Source organism: Streptopelia decaocto (assembly GCF_964273445.1).
Source record: "Streptopelia decaocto genome assembly, chromosome: 1".
In the NCBI taxonomy this organism is placed as follows: domain Eukaryota; kingdom Metazoa; phylum Chordata; class Aves; order Columbiformes; family Columbidae; genus Streptopelia; species Streptopelia decaocto.
Window position 1 is genome coordinate 121588914 of NC_138663.1, and position 19276 is coordinate 121608189.

General features: G+C 44.0%; 2 protein-coding genes across 8 annotated transcripts in view; one reads left to right on the top strand and one right to left on the bottom strand.

The window, feature by feature from the left end:
- The window catches only part of SON (SON DNA and RNA binding protein), a 42522-nt gene extending 40576 nt beyond the window's left edge, over nucleotides 1-1946 (bottom strand). For 2 of the 4 annotated variants that reach the window (XM_082043272.1, XM_082043271.1), the window contains exon 1: nucleotides 1652-1946. In XM_082043272.1, coding sequence (XP_081899398.1) covers nucleotides 1652-1770 — 119 coding nt within the window. In that variant the 5' untranslated portion in view covers nucleotides 1771-1946. Of the gene's footprint in view, nucleotides 1-752; nucleotides 966-1651 lie in introns of those variants that run through there. The other 2 variants (XM_082043269.1, XM_082043270.1) reach the window with 2 other exon arrangements.
- Nucleotides 1947-4149: 2203 nt separating this feature from the next.
- Nucleotides 4150-19276, top strand: part of GART (phosphoribosylglycinamide formyltransferase, phosphoribosylglycinamide synthetase, phosphoribosylaminoimidazole synthetase) — a 40027-nt gene continuing 24900 nt past the window's right edge. Inside the window, exons 1-6 of one of the 4 annotated variants that reach the window (XM_082056139.1) lie at nucleotides 4150-4226; nucleotides 8513-8547; nucleotides 13075-13223; nucleotides 17192-17287; nucleotides 17984-18158; nucleotides 18853-18964. In XM_082056139.1, coding sequence (XP_081912265.1) covers nucleotides 13079-13223; nucleotides 17192-17287; nucleotides 17984-18158; nucleotides 18853-18964 — 528 coding nt within the window. In that variant the 5' untranslated portion in view covers nucleotides 4150-4226; nucleotides 8513-8547; nucleotides 13075-13078. Of the gene's footprint in view, nucleotides 4227-4355; nucleotides 4653-8512; nucleotides 8548-12348; nucleotides 12446-13074; nucleotides 13224-17191; nucleotides 17288-17983; nucleotides 18159-18852; nucleotides 18965-19276 lie in introns of those variants that run through there. The other 3 variants (XM_082056138.1, XM_082056137.1, XM_082056140.1) reach the window with 3 other exon arrangements.

The following is a 19276-nucleotide window of genomic DNA, read 5'->3' on the forward strand; positions in this document are numbered from 1 at the left end:
TAACCAAGAAAAATATCAACTTAATACAAGCAATTTTGAGCCTTTTTTGATTTTTTAAATTCATAAGCATTTATTACACTCAACCCTTCAAAACATTATTTTAGCCTCCTGAAGAAGCCATGCTTTTAGCCAAACATCTAGCTTTTGATTAGTTTTCACTTATTCACAACAGAACATGTTGTGACAACCGAATATTAAGGCACAAGTAAGGAAAACATAATCTCGAATGTAACACTGTCCCCACGCTTTCTGTAAGAACTTGCACAGGCTCCCCTCATAAAATAAGTACCCAGCACTCACTTTTCTCCAGCAGATTTTGCTTACTTTGTGAGATAAAGCTGGGGAAAACCTAGGCAAGCTTAAACGTAATAAAACAAATCACACAGACGCTCGCCCCTTCCCCTCTTGCAGCAACGCAGCAGAACAAGAGGGAAAACCCGTGAGTGGAAAGGGGTGCGCGTCCGCCAGGAGACAACGCGCGCGTGCGTGCGTCCGTCCGACTGCCCCTCCCCCCCCCCCACCCGGGCATGTTTTCGCTCAAGGCGCTCGCAAGGGCGCGAGCCCACTGTCCCCGCCACGCTGACACCGAAACGACCCGCAAAGAGCCCCTGGCCCCGTCCCGTCCCCCTCCGTCCCGAGGCGGGGCCCGCGCACTTCCCCCCGCCAGCGCACCCCTCCTCTCCCCGCGCACTAGGCCTCGGCTCCAGCGCGGCTGCGTCGCCCTCCCCCGCCACCCCGGGCAGGCTCGTTACCCGCTGTGCTGCTGCTGCTGCTCTTCCTGGATCTCCCGGAATTTGCTAACCACAAAGGACCGAAAGATCTGCTCGATATTAGTCGCCATGACAGCTACACCGCACCGGGGAACCCCCCTCCCCTACACCGCCACTCTCCGCTTTCCTTCTGGCCGAGACGCGAGGCCTCCAGTATCCCACAACCCACCGCCGCAACTAGAGGCCGAGGGCCCTTGCTGACGTCCTCGCTATATGCCCTCTCACCATTGGCTACCCTCTAACGGATGACGTCGCCGGGGAGGGTGGAGCAACTCAGACCTCCGGGCGGCCGCTCTAGCGCTGAGTAAAAGCCATAGAGCGCCAGTCCCCGTCTGGCTTCCGGGAGGGGGGGAGGGGGGAGAAGTCTCGTGTCTCGAGGAAGCTCGCTGCTCCCCCCTCCCCCCGCAGAAGCGCGCGGCGCCGCCATGTTGTTGCACTCGCCCCCGCCCTCCCCACCTTACCGGCCGCACGCGCCTCCCGGCGGCTTCCCCCCCGCCTCCCGCGACAGGCAAAGCCCCAGCGGGCCGTCCTGCCCCCCCCCGCCCCCCCCGCCGCCGGGTGAAACCGTTAACTGCCGTTCTGCCCCCACACCGACACCACATACACACACCGTTCTCGGCCCCTCTCGCGCCCCGTACACCCAAAAGCTGCGCCTGAGCCACGGGGAGACCGGGGAGGGACAGAAGGTGGAGTGGGTGCAGGGTACCATCGTGCCCGGTGACCGCCGGTCCCTTCGGCCTTGTCCGCGTCCCGTTCCCCCCCACACGCACAGCGCCTCTACCCCCTTTTTCCCCCGTCGCGATCGCGGCCGCCTCCGGCAGCCACTGGGGCCCCGAAAGTGTCTGGGCCTCCCCGAGAGGAGCCCGGCGGCCGGCACTCACCTCGCCGTGGGCCCGAGCGGCTGTGGCGGCGGCGGCGGTGGGGCCATGGTGGGCTGAAGCGTGTGGCTGTGCGTGCCGGCGGGCTCGGGGCCGCTGGGGGTGGGTGGGAGCGATGCCATTGGTCTCCATGGAGCGGGGGCCAAGCCCCGTGTGCCGAGCGCAGGCAGCGCCTAGCGGGGGGGCCTGCCGGCGCGCGAGTGCCGCATCACAGGGCCGGCGCGGCGCTGCCCTCCTCCCTCACTTACCGAGCGGTTCCATGCGAAACGCGCCCTGCCCCCTCCGCCGTGCGAGCGGGCGAGCCCGGCTGCGACACGCACGTGTGCTCCGGGGGCTGCCGGCGGGGCGCGGGCGGACGCCCCGGGAGGTGGGGGCGGGGGGGGGCTGGAAAAATTAAAAGGAACAAAGGGAAGACGAGGAAAACGCCGCCGCCGTGAATCAATAAATGACAGCTGAGTGAAAGCCGGCCTCAGCCCACCTGTAAAGCCGTGTCTTCTGCGAGGTGTTTCGCTGAAACCGAAGTCAATTTAGGCCTGGGGTGGGGGGTGTCCCTTCCTGCTGCCCCCAAACCAATTCTCAACTCTTATCTGTGTAAAAATAAGACTTTGCCATCTTCAGTCCTGTAAAGCCAGGTAACCTTACAACTCTTGCCTCACAGAGCTTCTTCTGGTGTCATGAAGTAGTAACTTAGGGGGGTTTAGTAAACCTGAAATAAATTTAAAACCTAGATATAACCATTTCATTGCTGCTGGGGTCTTTATTTGCAACATCAGCCTCAACTTCAATGTGGTTGAATAATCACATTGCAAGACCCTTTAAAAGCAGCATTGTTCTTTACTGTGCATTGCTGGGATGTGTGGTGCCTTAATATTAACGTTGGGAAAATAATGGATTTGATACGTGGGTCGATTTGCTTACAATGTCACAGTCAATTTATTACATTTATAATATAAAGCAGCTACATTTTAAGAGGGGCTTTCACAAATAACCTGTACCTTCCGTGCCATACCAACATTGATAAGTTTTAGATCTTACCAATAGTGTATCTAATTTCTGGTATTCAATGAGCTAAAGACTGAAAATGTTTCCCTTGAACAATTTCAGACATATTTAGGTTCCCGTGATGCCAATGGCCTTGCCTAGACCAGGCACGTTTGTACCCAGAAACAAGTTGTGATATTCTACATAGGCATAAGGTTGCTAGCAGGGGCCTGACAACAAAGCTGCGAAGGCTGAAGCACCATATAATCGTAACTTACACCTTCCAAAAATCCTCCAGCTCTCCTCGAGAGAACAGTGGGTTTGACTGGTGTAATTTAGCCCATGTTAGGAGCTTCAGGCAGAAAAGATGTTCCAGGCAGGGATCACACCTCCAATGGAGGCTGGGGGCACCCACACCACCAACCTGCCCACCTGCAGGAGAGGGACCTTCTCCAAGCACAGTTAATTGATTCCAAGGAGCTTAGCTACATTGATATCTCTACCAGCGTAGGCCTCCACCTATACAAGGAAAACCATGAACAAAGGTGTAAAAAGAGACAGGGGAGGATTTTAGTGCATGCCACATATTTCACTCTGGGTTCACTAAAAATCAACATGGGCAAAGTAATAACTACAAAAATTGCTATCCATAGAAACCTGAATGCACAGCCGCACAGGAAAATAACTATTCCCGCTCACCCCATCTCTATTTGCTGAAAAAAAAACCCACCACCTTTTAGTTAAACACCTTCATTCAGTAAGGTAGTTTTCAGGTTAATTAAATACTTTCATCTTGTCAAGACCAGTGGTTGTTGCTGATACATTCAGTGTTCAATTTGTAAACATAGTATTATGGGACTTCACTAATAGCAGTTCTGCTGCAATTGTCAGTACTACCTAAAGCATTTATTCATGTGACTGTTCCCTTTTAAAGCAAGAGTCGAAGGTGTGCTTAAATACGCAAACAGTATTTAACAAGCCTATATTTCATGAGCTAATTTACAAAAAGCAGTTAGGTTTTCACATTTTAGCTCTTGGCAGAGGGGAGAAGCAAAACTATGGATCAAATCTGCTTTCATTAACAATGTTGTTGCACAATTTTAATGCTAAATTGGACTCAATGTTTCCCAATACTCTTCGGTTTCATAAAGTGGAAAGTTCAACGTGGTACAAATTAAGGACTTGTTCCTACACAGTACTTAAAGATACATAGGAGCATTCACCCTGAGAGGACACAGAAGCAAAATCAATCTTTGCACAACCAACTCTATTATCACCTTTAGCCTCTGTGGATAAAGTAAAAGCAATAACCTACACACAGGCAATGTTTTACGGCCGGCTCCAGCACCTTCCCGACCGGCTCAGCAGGCTCCGCAGGCAACAGCCGCTCTCCGCAGAAGATAACTTAGAGACTTGAAGAACCTACGTGCAAAAGCCAATTAATGGGTCCCGAAGCTGACACATTGATTACCCCGGGCTTCCCGGCTCCCGCCCCCGGGCCGACCCGCCGCCATGTCGCGGTGCCTCCTGGGTACTGTAGTTTTCGGCGGCGTGGCAGAGGATGCCTTCCCGCTCCTTAAAATCCCCCTGAAGAAAAGTAAGTTTTTTGTTTTCTTTTCTTTTCTGCCATGGAGAAGGGCACCCGCCGGCGGGCCGCTCCGTCCCGGTGTGGCTGCCCGCAGCCAGCCCCCCGCGCCCGGGCTGTTGGGCGGCGGTGCGGGAGGGACGCGGCGGGGCCATGTGCTCTCTCCTGCCCGGGCGGTAAAATGGCGGGGCGGCCCGAACCGGCGCTTTCCCGCCGGCTCCTGCTGCACCCAGGCCCGCCGTGGAGAGCCGGCCTGGCCTAAAAAAAGCCCTGGCGGCTTTGGTTTAACCCGGGTACTGCTCTGCCCGCGCCTCCGGCCATGGAGAGGCGTGTGGAGATCTGATGGCTAGCGGCTTATTCATTTATATATTTGTTTTAACTGCGCGTCTTCTACCCAGATTTACTTCTGGGAGAGCTTGGTGTGTAGCATTTTTAAAGGTACTGCACTTTAAAGTATTTTAAAACGCGCATGGCTCTTATTGCTATTTTTTTTTTAAATCCGCACTGCTTGGCTTTGAAAAAATGGCGAAATATTTGCTTTAAAGTAAATATTAAACTTCTAACCTCTCTAGTCTTGGACTTTGACTCACTTTGATTCTTTCCCTGCTGTTTGTGAAGTTGGGGACTTACCAACTTTAGCATTGGCATCCCACCTCTCCTCCAGTCTATCCAGTAGGTACTTGAAACTAATGAGAAGAGTTAATACCGTGTTTCCCCGAAAATAAGACAATTTTTTTGCTCCAGAAGTTGCTTACTTTTTTACATGTATAGCTGCCTAGACACTATTTAAATTGACTTTTGTAATGAACTGTAAGTAGGGCTTATTTTTGGAGTAGCGCTTGTATTTTGAGCATCCTCAAAAATCCTGAAAAAAATTTTCGGGGGAAAAGGGTACTTATTTCACTATGTTGTGTGCATAACTGAAATAGTAACACAGGAAGGGCATTTCTCCCCCACCTCATTCATTGTGGTTCTCACCTCGTAGCTGCTTCTGAGGTGAAAGGCACAGAGCAGTTCCAGTTTCCCACAAAGAGTTTGGTGGGTCAAAATTTAATACTTTGGGGAGGGTGATAAAACTTTTAAGGTACATTTATTTTTAGTAGTGAAACTTGCAGTAACATTTTGCCTAGGAAACACACAATCCAACCATTCCAAGGATCACACCGGGAGGCAAGACGCCTGCTGTGCAGATCCTTAAATCGGGCCATGAAAGTTTTATTCTCAGCTCTGAGTCAGGCCTTCAGTATGATGCTCTGGTTTCTGCAGGGCTGAAAAACAGATAATAATTACTTTTCTTGTAAAAGGGTTTTTTGTTGTTTGTTCATTTGGTTTTGTTTTGTTTATTTTTTGTTTGTTTTATAAAACTGTCTAATACACCACACTTACGGCTGGGTAAGAGCCAGGAATTAGTCCCAAATAAAATGTATGAGCCAAAGATTATTTAAACCCAAAGTCATACCTAAAACTGATTCTGGAAGCCTCTCAACTCCTTAAGCAACTCTTCACTGTATTGAAAGCTAAGGAGATTAAAAGTTCTCTAAGGCCATGCTGTTTTCCTTCAGGATGAGCGTAATACCTGCCACAGCCTAAACTTGAAGTTCCATCATTGTATTTTGGCCATTTTTGCCAGTTCAGGTGCCACAGCTGTTTCTACACCTCGCATTGCACCAGCAGAGCTGCCTGCACACTTGGTAGGGTGAATTCCTTCAGGAAACTGATCCACATAGGAAAAAAATGTGGAGAGACAAGGATCTGTTCCCCTCCTCAGCCATCATTTAATTCTCTGATTCGACTCGCCCCGTGACCATAAACAGGATGGGGCAGGAGGTGGGAATGAGCAGTTGGGTGGGAAGGTAAATTGTGAAGCAGCATTTGCCACCGATTGCTTTATCACCTCTCAGTCAATCGAGGTGATCTGAGGGTGCAGTGTACAGGACAGGTGGGTTGATGAGCAGTTTGTGACAGCAAAAACCGAGCTCTTTTCAGCTTCTCTGGCAGCTTGCTGCTGCTGCTTCCCTTGTACTGGCTGTGGTGATCACTTCAGCCCTCAGTGAGTTAGTTTAGCTCACTAAACTGGCAGAGAAGTATTTATTTTATATGTGCGTGTATATATATTTACCTTTCTGTCTTGATTGCTGTTGGGGTTCTAGTTTTCTAGCATTATTGGCTGCCTGGTCTAAGTGACTGCACGCCCTCTGCACACCCAGGTGGGAGAGGGAAGGAGAGGCTGGAGGTGGAGAAGTTGGTGGGACCAATGGGCAGCTGCACCGGCAAAGGGCAGGAAAGCCAGTTGTGAAACACCTGTCAGTGAACCTGCAGCTTGCGCAGTTCAGTCTCCGTTTGGTCTGCGAGCTTGAATGGGGTCCAGCAGCTGGCAGAGATTCACTGGGAAGGCCAGCTCGGAGGTCACCTCCCGTGTACCGAGATCTGTGTGCACTCATAATGCGACTCCTAAGAAATGACTCGACTTGCTGATTAGAGCATTAATTCAGAAAGCAGAAGAGCGGTGTACAGCCCAAGGGGGTTTGAGACAATGTGATCTGGCTGCTGGCAGGTTCAGAAGCCAGGTAAAGGACGGCAGGTTTCCAGGAGGGAGTATGGCAGCAGCCTAGCTATTGAAGCTGGGAGGACAAAGTCCTGCTTCTTATCCAAGTGGTTCTTTCAATATCTTATCCCATTATAGGTCTATGAAAAAAAAAGAAAAAGCATAAACAGTCCTGACTGCTAGGGCTAGAAGCTAATAAATACTCTGCTCGCTGGGGAGGTAGCAGAATTACACAGCCTTCCCAGTTTTCTATTCTTGCTGTGTCCTGTGAGTTTTCATTTCTTCTCCTGCATAGCTTCAAGACGAAGAATGAACCTTCTCCTTTAGTCCAAAGCCAAGTGATAAGGGCTCTTCTCCAGGGACTGGGGGGTGTGAGTTTGAACCTGCTTGGTGATGCTGGGCTTGGGTTATTTGTGTTTGGGGTAAGTGCTGGGCCATTTTGTAGCCTAAGCTCTAGGAAAGGTAGGAGTCAAGACACTTTGGGTGAGGACTGCATCTTCTGTATGCGGAAACTTGAATGCCTGCATCAGGTTTCTGTAATCCCAGTGCTGGAAGCTGAGGTATTGCAGCTTTTAAATAGGCTGCAGCTAAAGCTAAATGTTACACGTGCAGTGACGAGTAGATTGCTGCTGCCTGAAAGGCAAGTCTTGCCTTTGAGTTCCTCTCTTCAGCTCTGTTGTCCCATCCATTCACTGTTAGTGTCTCTAGATCTTGGCTGATTGCACTTTAAGTCAGATCAGTTCAGATCATTTTGCATCAGATCAGATCATTTTGCATTGTTTAGGCTTTTTTAAATTTTTTTCTTTCTCCAGTTAGTTTTATGAAATCTCAGTGAATTGACTGTACTCAGGTGAGCACTGGAGCCAGTATATGGAAGGGGAAAGTGTGTCTGGCTTCACAACATCCCCTTTCAATGATGACAGGTTCTATGAATGAGTTCAGCATTAATGCATGTGTAAATTTTCGCAGCACAGAGTAAACCTGCTTGAGCAGCACATACTTTTTAATGAAGGGCTGAAGCACTTTGGATGCTGCACAGTGCAATATTTTAAATATACCTAAGTGTTATCAGTGCCACTCCACCCTCAGCTCAGATTTTGTTGAAACTAAGAGACTAAAAAGTATATTTTTTTTAAAGCACTTTGTTTTGTGTCAACTTTTCCACACAGATTTTCAAGGTTTGATGTTATTTGTCTCACCAAAGCAAAAACCGCTCCACCCAGGTCTCTCAATTGAGGAGCACAGAGAAAGTCATCAGCATTGGAGCTTAACTTAAAAAAAAAAAAAGGCACTGAAGCAGGGAGCCACCAGTCATACCCTAGATGTTTGTGTTATATTGCGGAGATCTTAATTGCACCTTTTTACTGCTTTAGTCAGGGGTGATAAAAAGGCAGTGGCTTATCACCAGACTCCACCTAGTTGAGACAAAATATTTAGGTAACTTGCACCACACACAATATGAAACTGAAACTGGGGAAGAAATTGCTCAAGGAGTTTACATTTACAGTTCTCTTCTTAAGTACAATCAAGGAGCTCAGTTTAATTTTCAAGCCTGTGCACAGGCTCAGCGCAAGGAAGACTTGATGTCTCCTGTCACATCTCTGTTGGTAGGGAAGGGGCTGCAGCTGAGTTAGTAACCTCATCTCCTACCTGTATTTGAAATCTCACTGTGCCTTGAGGAGCAGTCAGGATGGAGAAAGCTATCAGATACAGTTGATTTTGCCTCCCTCACTTGATTTTCTCTGTTTCACAGGCCCTGACCTAGTGGAAGAGTTGCCCGTCTTCTTGGTGAGCCCTGCCTTTTGTGGAGGATAGAGGTCTCTAGGCTGATGCTCGTCCCTGCTGACTTACTGCTGGCAACCTCAGGGACAGGCTCTGGAAATGGACTTGTCTTTGCTCTGTCCTCATTCCTCCTGTCCACTCCTTTTGGATACATGGAGTGATTAGCTTGTTTCTGCTTTCCTGTTCTCATTTCCTCTAAGTACCCAGTAACAGACCCTTGCCTGAAATGCTGCCTGTCTTTATTTTAAAATATCTTTTAAACAAACATGTCTTCCTTCTTCACAAGAGCAGACGATGGTTGCTTAAGGTAATTACATACTGTGTTCTGGGATATTTTTGGAGTTTAAGGATTTTACATATTGTTTCCAAAAAAACCCAGAGGGCGTGAAAATCCTCACAGAAGAAATATCTACCTTGTGAATGGCTCTTGGCCTTTTGAGAACAAATTTTTGACTCCTGAATTACTGACAAAATAAAAATAAATGTCACCTCTTGGAATTTTCATTTTTAATGCAAGGTATTGCTGGGCAGCATAGGGCCTACACGGCATCTTTTTGTGTTAGCGTGAAAAAGAAAGTCCCTAGATTTGCATCTCCTAAACTGTGATTGCCACCAGAAGTTCTTCTCAAGCTACATCCCTAAATAAAAGTTATTAAGATACCTCTCGTGGGATACACAAATAATAATTAGTTTTTTAAAAGTGGCTGAAACTTATTTTTTACTCACATTTAGTTATAAAATTGTTACATTTTATTTCACCATATGATATATGGCTTGTTCTGTTTACCTACTCTTGTGTAAAACTTTATGCTGTATGTGTTTTTGTTTTTGTTTTTTTTTTGAGCTGGCTGTAGTAGTAGAATATGTTACTTTGCGGGGGAAAAAGGAAGCAATTATTTGACTGAGTTGCCAGCATGGTCAGTTACGTTAGCTGGCAACAGTGTCGCTGGGTCTTCAAGCCTGTGCTTCTGCTATTTTTAAGCAGTAGACTTTATGGAGTGTGCGTGTGCATCATGCACCTTATTCTTTCATACTGTTGATGTGCATAGGACTATGCATAGCCTCATTTTTATGCATATCAAAATTTAATAGTCTCATTTTTAGATAAAAGGAGAAGGTTTACAATCTGATTAGTAAGCAGTTTTTAACTGCAAAAGATACCTGGGATGGGACAGAATTGATTTTGCATGTTTAGAATCAACAGGATGGGCGTCTGGTCTGCAGAGTTTTTGCTCCTCACTCCTAGACCATTCGTATGTGAGATTCTGTCCCCTCTTTCCAACTGGAATGGCTGAACTTTCCCATTCATTGGGTAGCGGCACGATGTCGTCAGCGGGGCGGTAATATTGGGACAGGGGTACTACATTTTAACCAGAGGCCACTTATCGCCTTTCTCTTTGCGCATCTGAGCTCTCGAGTACTGCTTTCCTCAAACTGGCAGCACGTAGGATAGAGTAAGTGTGTTTCTCTGTTCGGGTTTGCATCTCTGCACTCAGTTCTGAGGTACTTGTAAGAAAATGCTGTCATGTGTATAGTTCAACTCATTATTGATAAAATTTGCCTTAAAAAACTGTTTAGTGATGGCTATTCATGGAAAGCACTGGAAATGTGCTTGTTTGGTTTAACTTTAGTGTAGGAGATAGCTGCCTGCTACATGTTAAGTGTTTATTCTTTTATACTGCATTCATTTGTCCTAGGTAACTGTCTTTATCTAATTCATTCCTTTGTTGTAGCCAGTCCCTTTTATCTTTTATTTTTGTTTGAATTGCAATATAGAAGAGGTTTAGTGTAACTTGATATCCCAGATATGTATACTATAGTGGACAGTTTTTACCCCAAAATACTTTTTTGTTGTTGTGAGTAATTCTGGAGTTTTGTAATTAAAACATCTCTGCAACTTTACAGCATGTGTATTTTGTCAAACACTGCTGATTAGAAAGCTATTGGTCTCCATCTACCTGAAACTATGGTTAAATTTTAACTCTAGTATGTTTAGTTCATAGCGAACAACTTAGTGTTAATTTTCTGTATTTTACCATTCTATTTGTATTTGGTTTGTCTTTATTCTGACTGTATGTTTTGCCTAAAAGTATCACTCCCTGACCAAATAATTCCTTTATTAACAGATTGAAATACATTAGCAAATGACATAGGAATACCTTCTAAAATCTGTATGGGCTCTTCCTGTCTGAAGCTTATTGCAGATGACTTGGATTTAAAAATCAGGCTCACCATATGCATTGCATAGTGCCCTCAGAACAGAAGCCATTCCCTCCATAGTCCAGGTCCTCGGCAAGGACGGGTTTCTCCAGGGCCAGGGCTGTCGGAGCAGCTTTATTCCAGTCAGGCTCTAGCAGCTGATGGGAGGAGAAGCACACGCCCCCGCCTTATCAGTTGGCTGAAGGTCTGCTTTCCATCGTGTCTTTTTGCTCCTCCCTTAGAAATCTGTTGTTTTTCTCTCTTTTGCTTAAGATGTGCTTTGTGCTGGTCATCCCTCTCTTGTCCTCCTTTGAAGGAGGGCACCGCGGAGGAGTTCTGACTTCTCACTGCTCTGGGAAATGGAGCTGTCACCTGTGTGTTCAGCTGCGTTGTGCGTGTATGTCGGGGTTTGTTTTTCTCTGAGCTCGCCTTGGGAAGCCCTGCGCAAATTGGCAAGCGCAGGTCAATGACCAGCCACCTAACAAAAAGCGGCCAAGGGTTGCGTGTTACGTGTGCCAGGATTACAGCAGGGAGACTGGTTGTTCCTTCTGAGGAAAACTCTTCTCTGGGCAGCGTTCCTCACGCCCAGTGAATGGGGGATTGCTTGTACTGCAGAGGGGCACATCAGGCCTCTTCACTGGCCGTGCATAGTCCTTTAAGTAAATCTTACCGTTTTCTACATGAAATTATTGTTTGCTTATTCTCATTACTTCAAATGCTTTGAGCCATTTTTTGTAGCTCTAGGTCATCATTTTGCGTATGTTATGATTTAAAGCTTTTAGGTGATTTTCTGCAAGCAGCGCATGCTGCCCTTGGGCTTAGGACCTACTGCAGATTTGTAGCTGCTTGCTTTCTGCATCACTGAATAGATCCTTCAGGGACCATTTGACTTCTGTGAATAAAACTCTCAGGTTAACCAGTACGGGAGCATCATTTGTGTATGTAATTCACATATAGCTGGACTAATGTGGCTCTAACAGCTTATTCTTTGAATAGTTTAGGAGGCTAGCCTTTGCTTTTCATGTAGCTCCAAATAAAGGCTTGTGTACTTGTTTATAAATCATGTGCTTACTTTTTTTCTTTATTTACTATTTTCTGAATTCTATTGGGTTTTGTCAGTGTAAGCTTTGCTAGTTGTATGGTATCATTGTCAGGATAGCAATTCTTAGGTGACCAACATCAGTAAATATGTAGAGAATACACATAGAAGTAAGCATGTCTTGAAAAGCAAAGGCTACCTCTCAAAGCTGATCGAAATAAAAATTGCAATATTGACATGAATCCAATGTGTCTAAGTTATGTGTACACGCACAGAGAAGGACACAGAGAGTTCCTTTCATTTTTGTGACCATTTTGTTTCCAAACTGCTGAAAAGGTTTTGGACAGTTTCTAACAAAATTGCAACCTTCAGTCATACAGCCACTTTCTGCAAGCCAAGAAAGCACTGATGTGTTTTTCTAAAACACAGCAGAATGGGAGGGAGGAGTGCCTGTCCTGCGGTACCTTCTCAGAGTGAGGTCCTTTATTAATGACTCCTGGTGTTTGCCTTGTGGTTGTTCTCTGCTAAGAAAAGCCAGAGATGGAACTTGATTTCCCTGTCTCATACAGTCTGCTCAGAGAGGCTGTGGAGTCTCCTTTGGAGACATTCAAGACCCACCTGGACACGTTCCTGTGTGATCTGCTCTGGGTGAACCTGCTTTAGCAGGTGGGTTGGACTAGATGATCTCCAGAGGTCTCTTCCAACTCCAACCATTCTGTGATTGCTCTTAGCCTTTCCTTTTCCTGAAGCTCTTTCAGATATTACCTCTAAAAAGTCTGAAGTGGTCCTGTTCAGCTCCCCAACACTGTAATACTGTGTTCACACAGTTAGTTCAACAGAAGGGCTTTGCCCTTTGCAGGCTTGGATTCTCCCGGAGTTACTATAGGTTACGAATCACAGCCTAGTCATTCATAAGGGTTTTTCCTGTATCACAGACTTGGAGCAGTTGCCAATATGACTAAAGGAAAACAAGGATGGTTTGCCCTGCAGGTTACTTCTGTGTTCTGGAGCGATTCAGTCTTTGACATTTAGTTTATATCACATTTGATAAACTCAGTTATCCATTTTCATGTACATGTCTCTCTCTCTCTCTTTTTTTTTCTTTTTTTTTTAAAAAAAAAACAAAACCACAAACCCTTACAGAAATATCATTGCCTGAAACAAAGTGACATCATTCACCTCTGTTAGGAGTTGCATTGCACCTGGCACTTAAAACCGCAGTCTGTGAAGCTCTTGCTTTCCTAACTTCACACACCTAATTCTGGCTGTTTTGCTTGTGTTCTGGTTTTATGCAGACTAATGGCTGACCAAGTGCTTGTGATTGGCAGTGGAGGGAGAGAGCATGCGCTGGCCTGGAAGTTGGCCCAGTCCCCACATGTAAAACATGTGTTTGTTGCTCCAGGGAATGCAGGAACAGCTGACAATGGAAAAATTTCCAATTCAGGTAAAAAGAAAAAGTACTGGTTTTACATTTGATAACAAATAAGTTGTTCCATTCATGGATTTGTTAATGTGATAAGATTATTATTATTATTGCTACTTTTTAAGGTTCTGGACATTTGAAATAGACCTTGTGCAACTATGACTGATTTTACATTATCTCAGTTGTGATAGCTAGTTCTTTGGGTTCAAGGGTGAAGGATGCAGCCAAAACTCCATCTGCCTGATGCACATCCCTCTGGAAATACATCTTGGGATGGCTGCAGTGGTTCCTGCCGCCTAGCCGGGAAGGGGTGATGGTTTCTCTTGCCTGAAGCAAGTGCCAGCACCTAAAATATTAAATTCACTACTATATTCTCAGAAGTGCATTGAAGCCCTGTGATCCCTACAGCCTTTGATGAGAATACTTTCTCACCTAAAACGTTCAACCATAGAAAAACATTCATTCCTTTGTCTCAGTGACCTTGAGAAGTTAAGGTTATTTTCAAACGTTTGTCTCTTTGTACTGACTGCTTGTTTTTAGCTCGTAGCTTAATATGTTAAGCTCTGACTAGCTGTAATTGAAACTATTAATAGTTATTAGTTTTGAGAAACCAGGCTTAAGGTATTTCAAGTTGAGCATCCAAAATTACATACTGCATCTTAAAAAAATACTGTTCTAAGGTGCTTGCCTGGAGGTACATAGTGAATCAGTACAAAACCCAGCATTATTTCTCAAGAGATTCCTGTCTTGTATCTTTTATATAACAGATTCTGAATTAGGTACCTTAAACAATCAATTTAAGTTTCCACTTTAAGACGTGATAACATATGGAATTAAGGTTAACATAGTATGCATGTGAACATGAATTATATACATCAATTTTCTGCATTCATATTTGCATGTAAAACCTTTTTTTGCTTCCATGTCATGTGGAAACATGAATCCCATCAGATTCCGGTGTAGCAGGTAATTATCATACTTAATTCCATTGGAATGCTTAATTACAGGCTGTTTAAAGAACTTTGTCTTTAATTTCTTTAACTAGTCACAGTATCGTAAGTAGTTTTTTGTTCTATTTAGTCTCTGAGGAGAGGGCCCAAGGAAGAGTCTGACAGGGAAGTTTCCTTTTCATCCCAGAAAGTTAAACAAAAGTCTTTATCTTTATGCTAGATGGAGTCAATGCCAGCCTGTATGGCCTGCAAAATGTTAATTTCAGTATTTTTTTGCAAGCAGTTTCTTTTAAAAACTGCCATGCTTTTCTTTCACCTTGTTATTCCATAAAAAATCCTCCACTCTCAACAGTGGAAAATATTTGAGCATGTGCATAATAATGCTTGAGCCAGGTCCATGAAATTTATAGTGTGTGCTGAAATCTTTTTCTCTAGACTATGGGCTCACATGGACTTTGGGAGAGAAATCCTCAGTCAACCAGGAGATGGAAAGAATCTAGAATTTGTGAAGAGTTCTTTGTTTTTTAGGGAAACTATTTGTCTTATCTGCTCAGGCATTTTAGTCCTACCACTGTGGTCTAGATTTTAACTCAGGAGAAAACAAAAAACAGCTTTACAGAAGCATGTGAGCCCTGTTACATTGTGTGAGCCTGGGCAACACTGTCTGTGAAACTTTCTGCTTTTTTTGGTGTAATCAAGATTTGGCTCTGAAAGTTCATCCTTCCCTCACGGTTCATGAGATTTCCTTTAATTAGAACTGTAACTCTGGTTCTCACATGATTTATGAAACATATGAAGATGATCTTAAAATTATAAATATCCTTAAATCCATCAAACCTTGGCTATATCTAAGTTTAACAAAAAAAAAAAAAGTTTTCATGGTTAATTCGAGCCAGTAATCCCTTCTGACAATAAAGACAGATTTAGGTTAAGTGGCTAAATTTAGGTTTATATTCCATCTATATTTAATTAGCAGGGCAATTTTGGTGCCAGAAGCATACAGAATGGCTTGCTGAAATCAGAGGTAGACGTATGTATGTCTGTGAATGGACTTGAGCATCCTGACACCTCCTTCCATCCCATTTTAGCTCTCAGTGTAACTCATACTCTTAACTTTGAGCTCTGGCTTTGAAAACCTTGATCCAAGGTCCTTCCATCTGGTTCAAAAGAAATGTTTAGCTGTTGTTTTGAGAAATGGAACACAGCTACAAAAATATCCCCTTTCAGTTTACATCCTGAGGAAAATTATGTTTTGGGGGAAAAGTTAAAATTACGGATTAACAGTGTGATTTCTTGTTTTCCATTTGTTACTAGGACATTTCTGCATAATGTAAATCTTGTGCCATATTCACTGTTTATATCACTAGTAGATCAGACTTGCAGCAAGACAATTTGGAATGAAAGGTACAATCACCTTACAGGCCTTTTCCTTTCCCTGCTCTCCTCTGCATGGTTTAATCTCATGGGGAATAGGGATTGTCCCTCTTCACTTGCCCACCAGAGCTCCCACTCTCTTTGGTCGGGATCTGCTGTTCTCCAGCTGCTTGCACAACAGCCCCACGGGACTGAAAGACAATATTGACCTTTATGTTAATCAGTACTTTAAAGCCAAGTGTGTTATGCTTTTGGTTTTGCTCTCTTGTGAGCAAGAAGTCAACTGGGATAACTTGCACATGGAATTCAAAGGCCTTTAGCTTGTCCTTAAAAATGTTGGTGGAACAAAATAATTGAACTGTTAGGTGATTTTTATTAGTGTTTGGTCTGTTTTTTTTCCCCCACTCCACCCAAATGGGGCAAATCTATAGCCAAAATGCAGGTTTCAGATAGTTGCTTTTATGCCATCGCTTGGGCAGAAATGACCACTTCTGTGCAAGCAGGCAATTTATTCAACATGGGATGGCAAGAGCGCCGTGGACACCAACACCAAGTGGTGTCTGTGCACCCAGCAGCTGTATCACTGCCTCTCCTTTCTCTCTCATTGCTTCCCCAGAACTAGCTGGAAGAGACCATCTGGCACTCTTGCCAGTACGGTCACCTGCAGGAGATGACAGGCAAAACTGGAAGCAGAGCATTCCGGCTGTGCTCGCCGTACCCTGCTCCCTTTGCCGGCTTCATGCCCTGATGTATGAGTCTCCTCCCCGCAGGGGCAGCCAAGCCATCACTTTTTTGGCTCTTTGGATTCATGTTCCCATCCTCTGTAGACCTTGGCTTTATTTATTCTTGATAAAAGCAGTGGGATTGCATTGCTTTTGCGTAAATTTTTGATCATAAGACTTGACATTATTGTATTTCGTGCAAGCTTGTTTTTTGTTTATACAGATTTTTTTTGGCCTTCCAAGTATTACCATATTAAATGTTTGTTTATGGAAAGGTAACAGTCCTAAAAATCTAAGACCAAATATCTTTACCCATGAGTACAGCACATGCCCTTGTTAAGTTCAGCCTGTTGTAAGAGAACATGTTCAGATTCTCCTTTGTTTCAGTGGGATCACCGTTTAGCATGGCAATTTTTAGCTGGCACTACGTAAAGAAAGAAAAAAAAAAAGAAAATAACATAGTTGCAATCCTGCCACCCCCTACACCATGCTGGCACAAATATATAAAGCTTCACGGCGACCCTACTCAGGGAGGAGACTGGCTGAAAATAAAAAAATATCTTTTTTGCTTGCGAGTTATTTTTCATTTGGATCCTTTGTGATGTTTCTTTTGCTGGCAAACAGGATGTTCCTGGAGATGAGAACCATTTACTTACCACAGTGTGGGGGAACCTGTAACTTTCTTTTCTCACCTTCAAAAGCAAGGTCAGTTGACAGCACATGTCAACCTGCAGCCTTTCCTTGGGGGTTTGGTGGTGTGTTTTGGTTCAAGCCTCGCGTGTGAGTCTTCATATTAGTGCACGCCTCACTCTTCCAGATTCACAGTGACCTGCCATTCAAGAGTGTGAGACTGGTGAAAATGATGCTTCAGCATTATGTGATAAATAAGTGCTATGCAAGAGTAATGAATGCAGTCTGACCTCCCTTTTTTTATCTTTGACAGCTGTTTCAGTCAGCCATCATGCTGCACTTGCCCAGTTCTGCAGAGATCAGGAGATCAGGCTGGTGGTGGTTGGTCCAGAGGTTCCTCTTGCTGCTGGTAAGAGAAAGCAAGACGAGATCATAGCCTTCATATTTTAGGAAGAAAAGTAAATTTTTAGTCCCCGTCTTCTGTGCACCATTCAACATGGTCTGAGTGTCTTCTATAGAGATAGATACTCTGTGGCAGTTTCCCTGAAATTCAAGATTGTACTGCGATGAAAATGAATTTCTGAAGGGTATTGTGTGTGCAATATCACAGTTAAAATGTCCCTAAATGTTCAATTTCCTTTTAAGTGGTATTAGTAAAAGAGGATCAAGGTGTTTCCATATAGGAACCTTAACTAGAGTTTTGATTTGGCTATGGAGTTTTCATTTTTCAAAGTAATAATAACTTGGGACTTGGTAAAAAAAATCTATAAACCTTGACAATTTTATGATAAACAATTGTCATCTTCACAAAAGACTAATGTTGACTTTTTAGCTAAAAGCTATAATAAAACAAGGTGGGATGGTCATCTCTTACCAAATGCAGCAGATCTTAATCCCAGATATTGCAGGGATATCTGCTCCTGATTACAGTGAAGAATGCATCTTTTTTACCATCCATCTGGTAAAATAGGCACTGGATAGAAATACAAGGCTTATCATTCCAGACATACTTGTTCCAACAAATCAGTGCATCTGTAGACTTGGACTAAACGACTCCTGTAAATCATCTGGTGATTTATAACATTTTTTGTGCTGTCATTTTCAGGAATTGTTGATGACTTGACAGCAGCTGGAGTAAGGTGTTTTGGTCCAACAGCAAAGGCAGCTCAGCTGGAGTCCAGTAAGAGCTTTACCAAAGCCTTTTTGGATCGTCACGAGATCCCAACTGCGAGGTGGAAATCTTTTACTGATCCTAAAGCAGCATGTAGCTTTATTAACAGGTAAAATTCTCATAATAATAGAAATCTTTTTTTTTTACAGCAATGTACAGTGTGCTAGGTAGGCAAAACAATCAAATGATTACTAATGTATCAGTACTCTTGGCTGTAATAGAACACCTGTAAAGGCTTTAAAGAATAATCTAACATGGCACTATCATGCTGCAATAAGTCTGATAATTAAGCAGTTCCTTATTTATTGCTCTTCAATGAAGGCAAAGTTTGGTGCTCAGTTTACAGGAGAATATAGGACAAGTTTATATTTTTTTTCAAATTGCCTGCTGTGGAAGCCCAGTTTGCAGTCTGATAGTCAAACTTTTGTCTTCTTTGTACCTTTTTGCCACAAATATCCATTTTGCACTGGAGACTTAACTCAGCAAATTATGATCTACTCATCAGAATACAATCCAGGTGACCCAAAAATGATGCAACAGTAAATTATTAAAAGGAAAACAACCATTCAGAACAGTAATGAAATTCAGTGGTGGGGAAGAAACAGGAAGCAGAAATCCTTTACAGGCATAGGATAACAACAGAAGCCTGTTTTTTATTTGCGTGTTATTCAATGAGTAAAGTGGTAGCTGTGAAAACTGGTAACTATTTTCATCTTTCAACTGTTGAAATGTTCAAAATGCCTATGAAATATATTTGCAATACCAGTTGTTTACTGTTGAATCCCTCTCCTCTGTCTTTGAAGTGCAAACTTCCCTGCTTTAGTTGTGAAAGCCAGTGGCCTCGCAGCTGGCAAAGGAGTAATTGTGGCTTCAAACAAGGAAGAAGCCTGCAAAGCTGTTAACGAAATCATGCAGGTGAGTAGAAATGTCACGCACTAACTGGAGGAGTTCTCGCGAAAAAAAAAAGGTGTTAGCCACCTCGGAGTCTCAAAGATATTATTTATTTCTGTGGAATAGGAATTTGGATAAAAGATGTCAAATCTTTCACCCATTAGTAGAACAGCTATGAAGCTATGTCATGTTTATTGCTTGAGGCAGGATACGCTTTCTAGGCATAATTCCTGTTGGCTAAAATAAAATCATTCTTAATAAAACCCACAGTTATTTCCATATGGATTTGCTTTTTTGTTGTTGTTTTTAGCATGTGAGACTGCTGCAATCGAACAG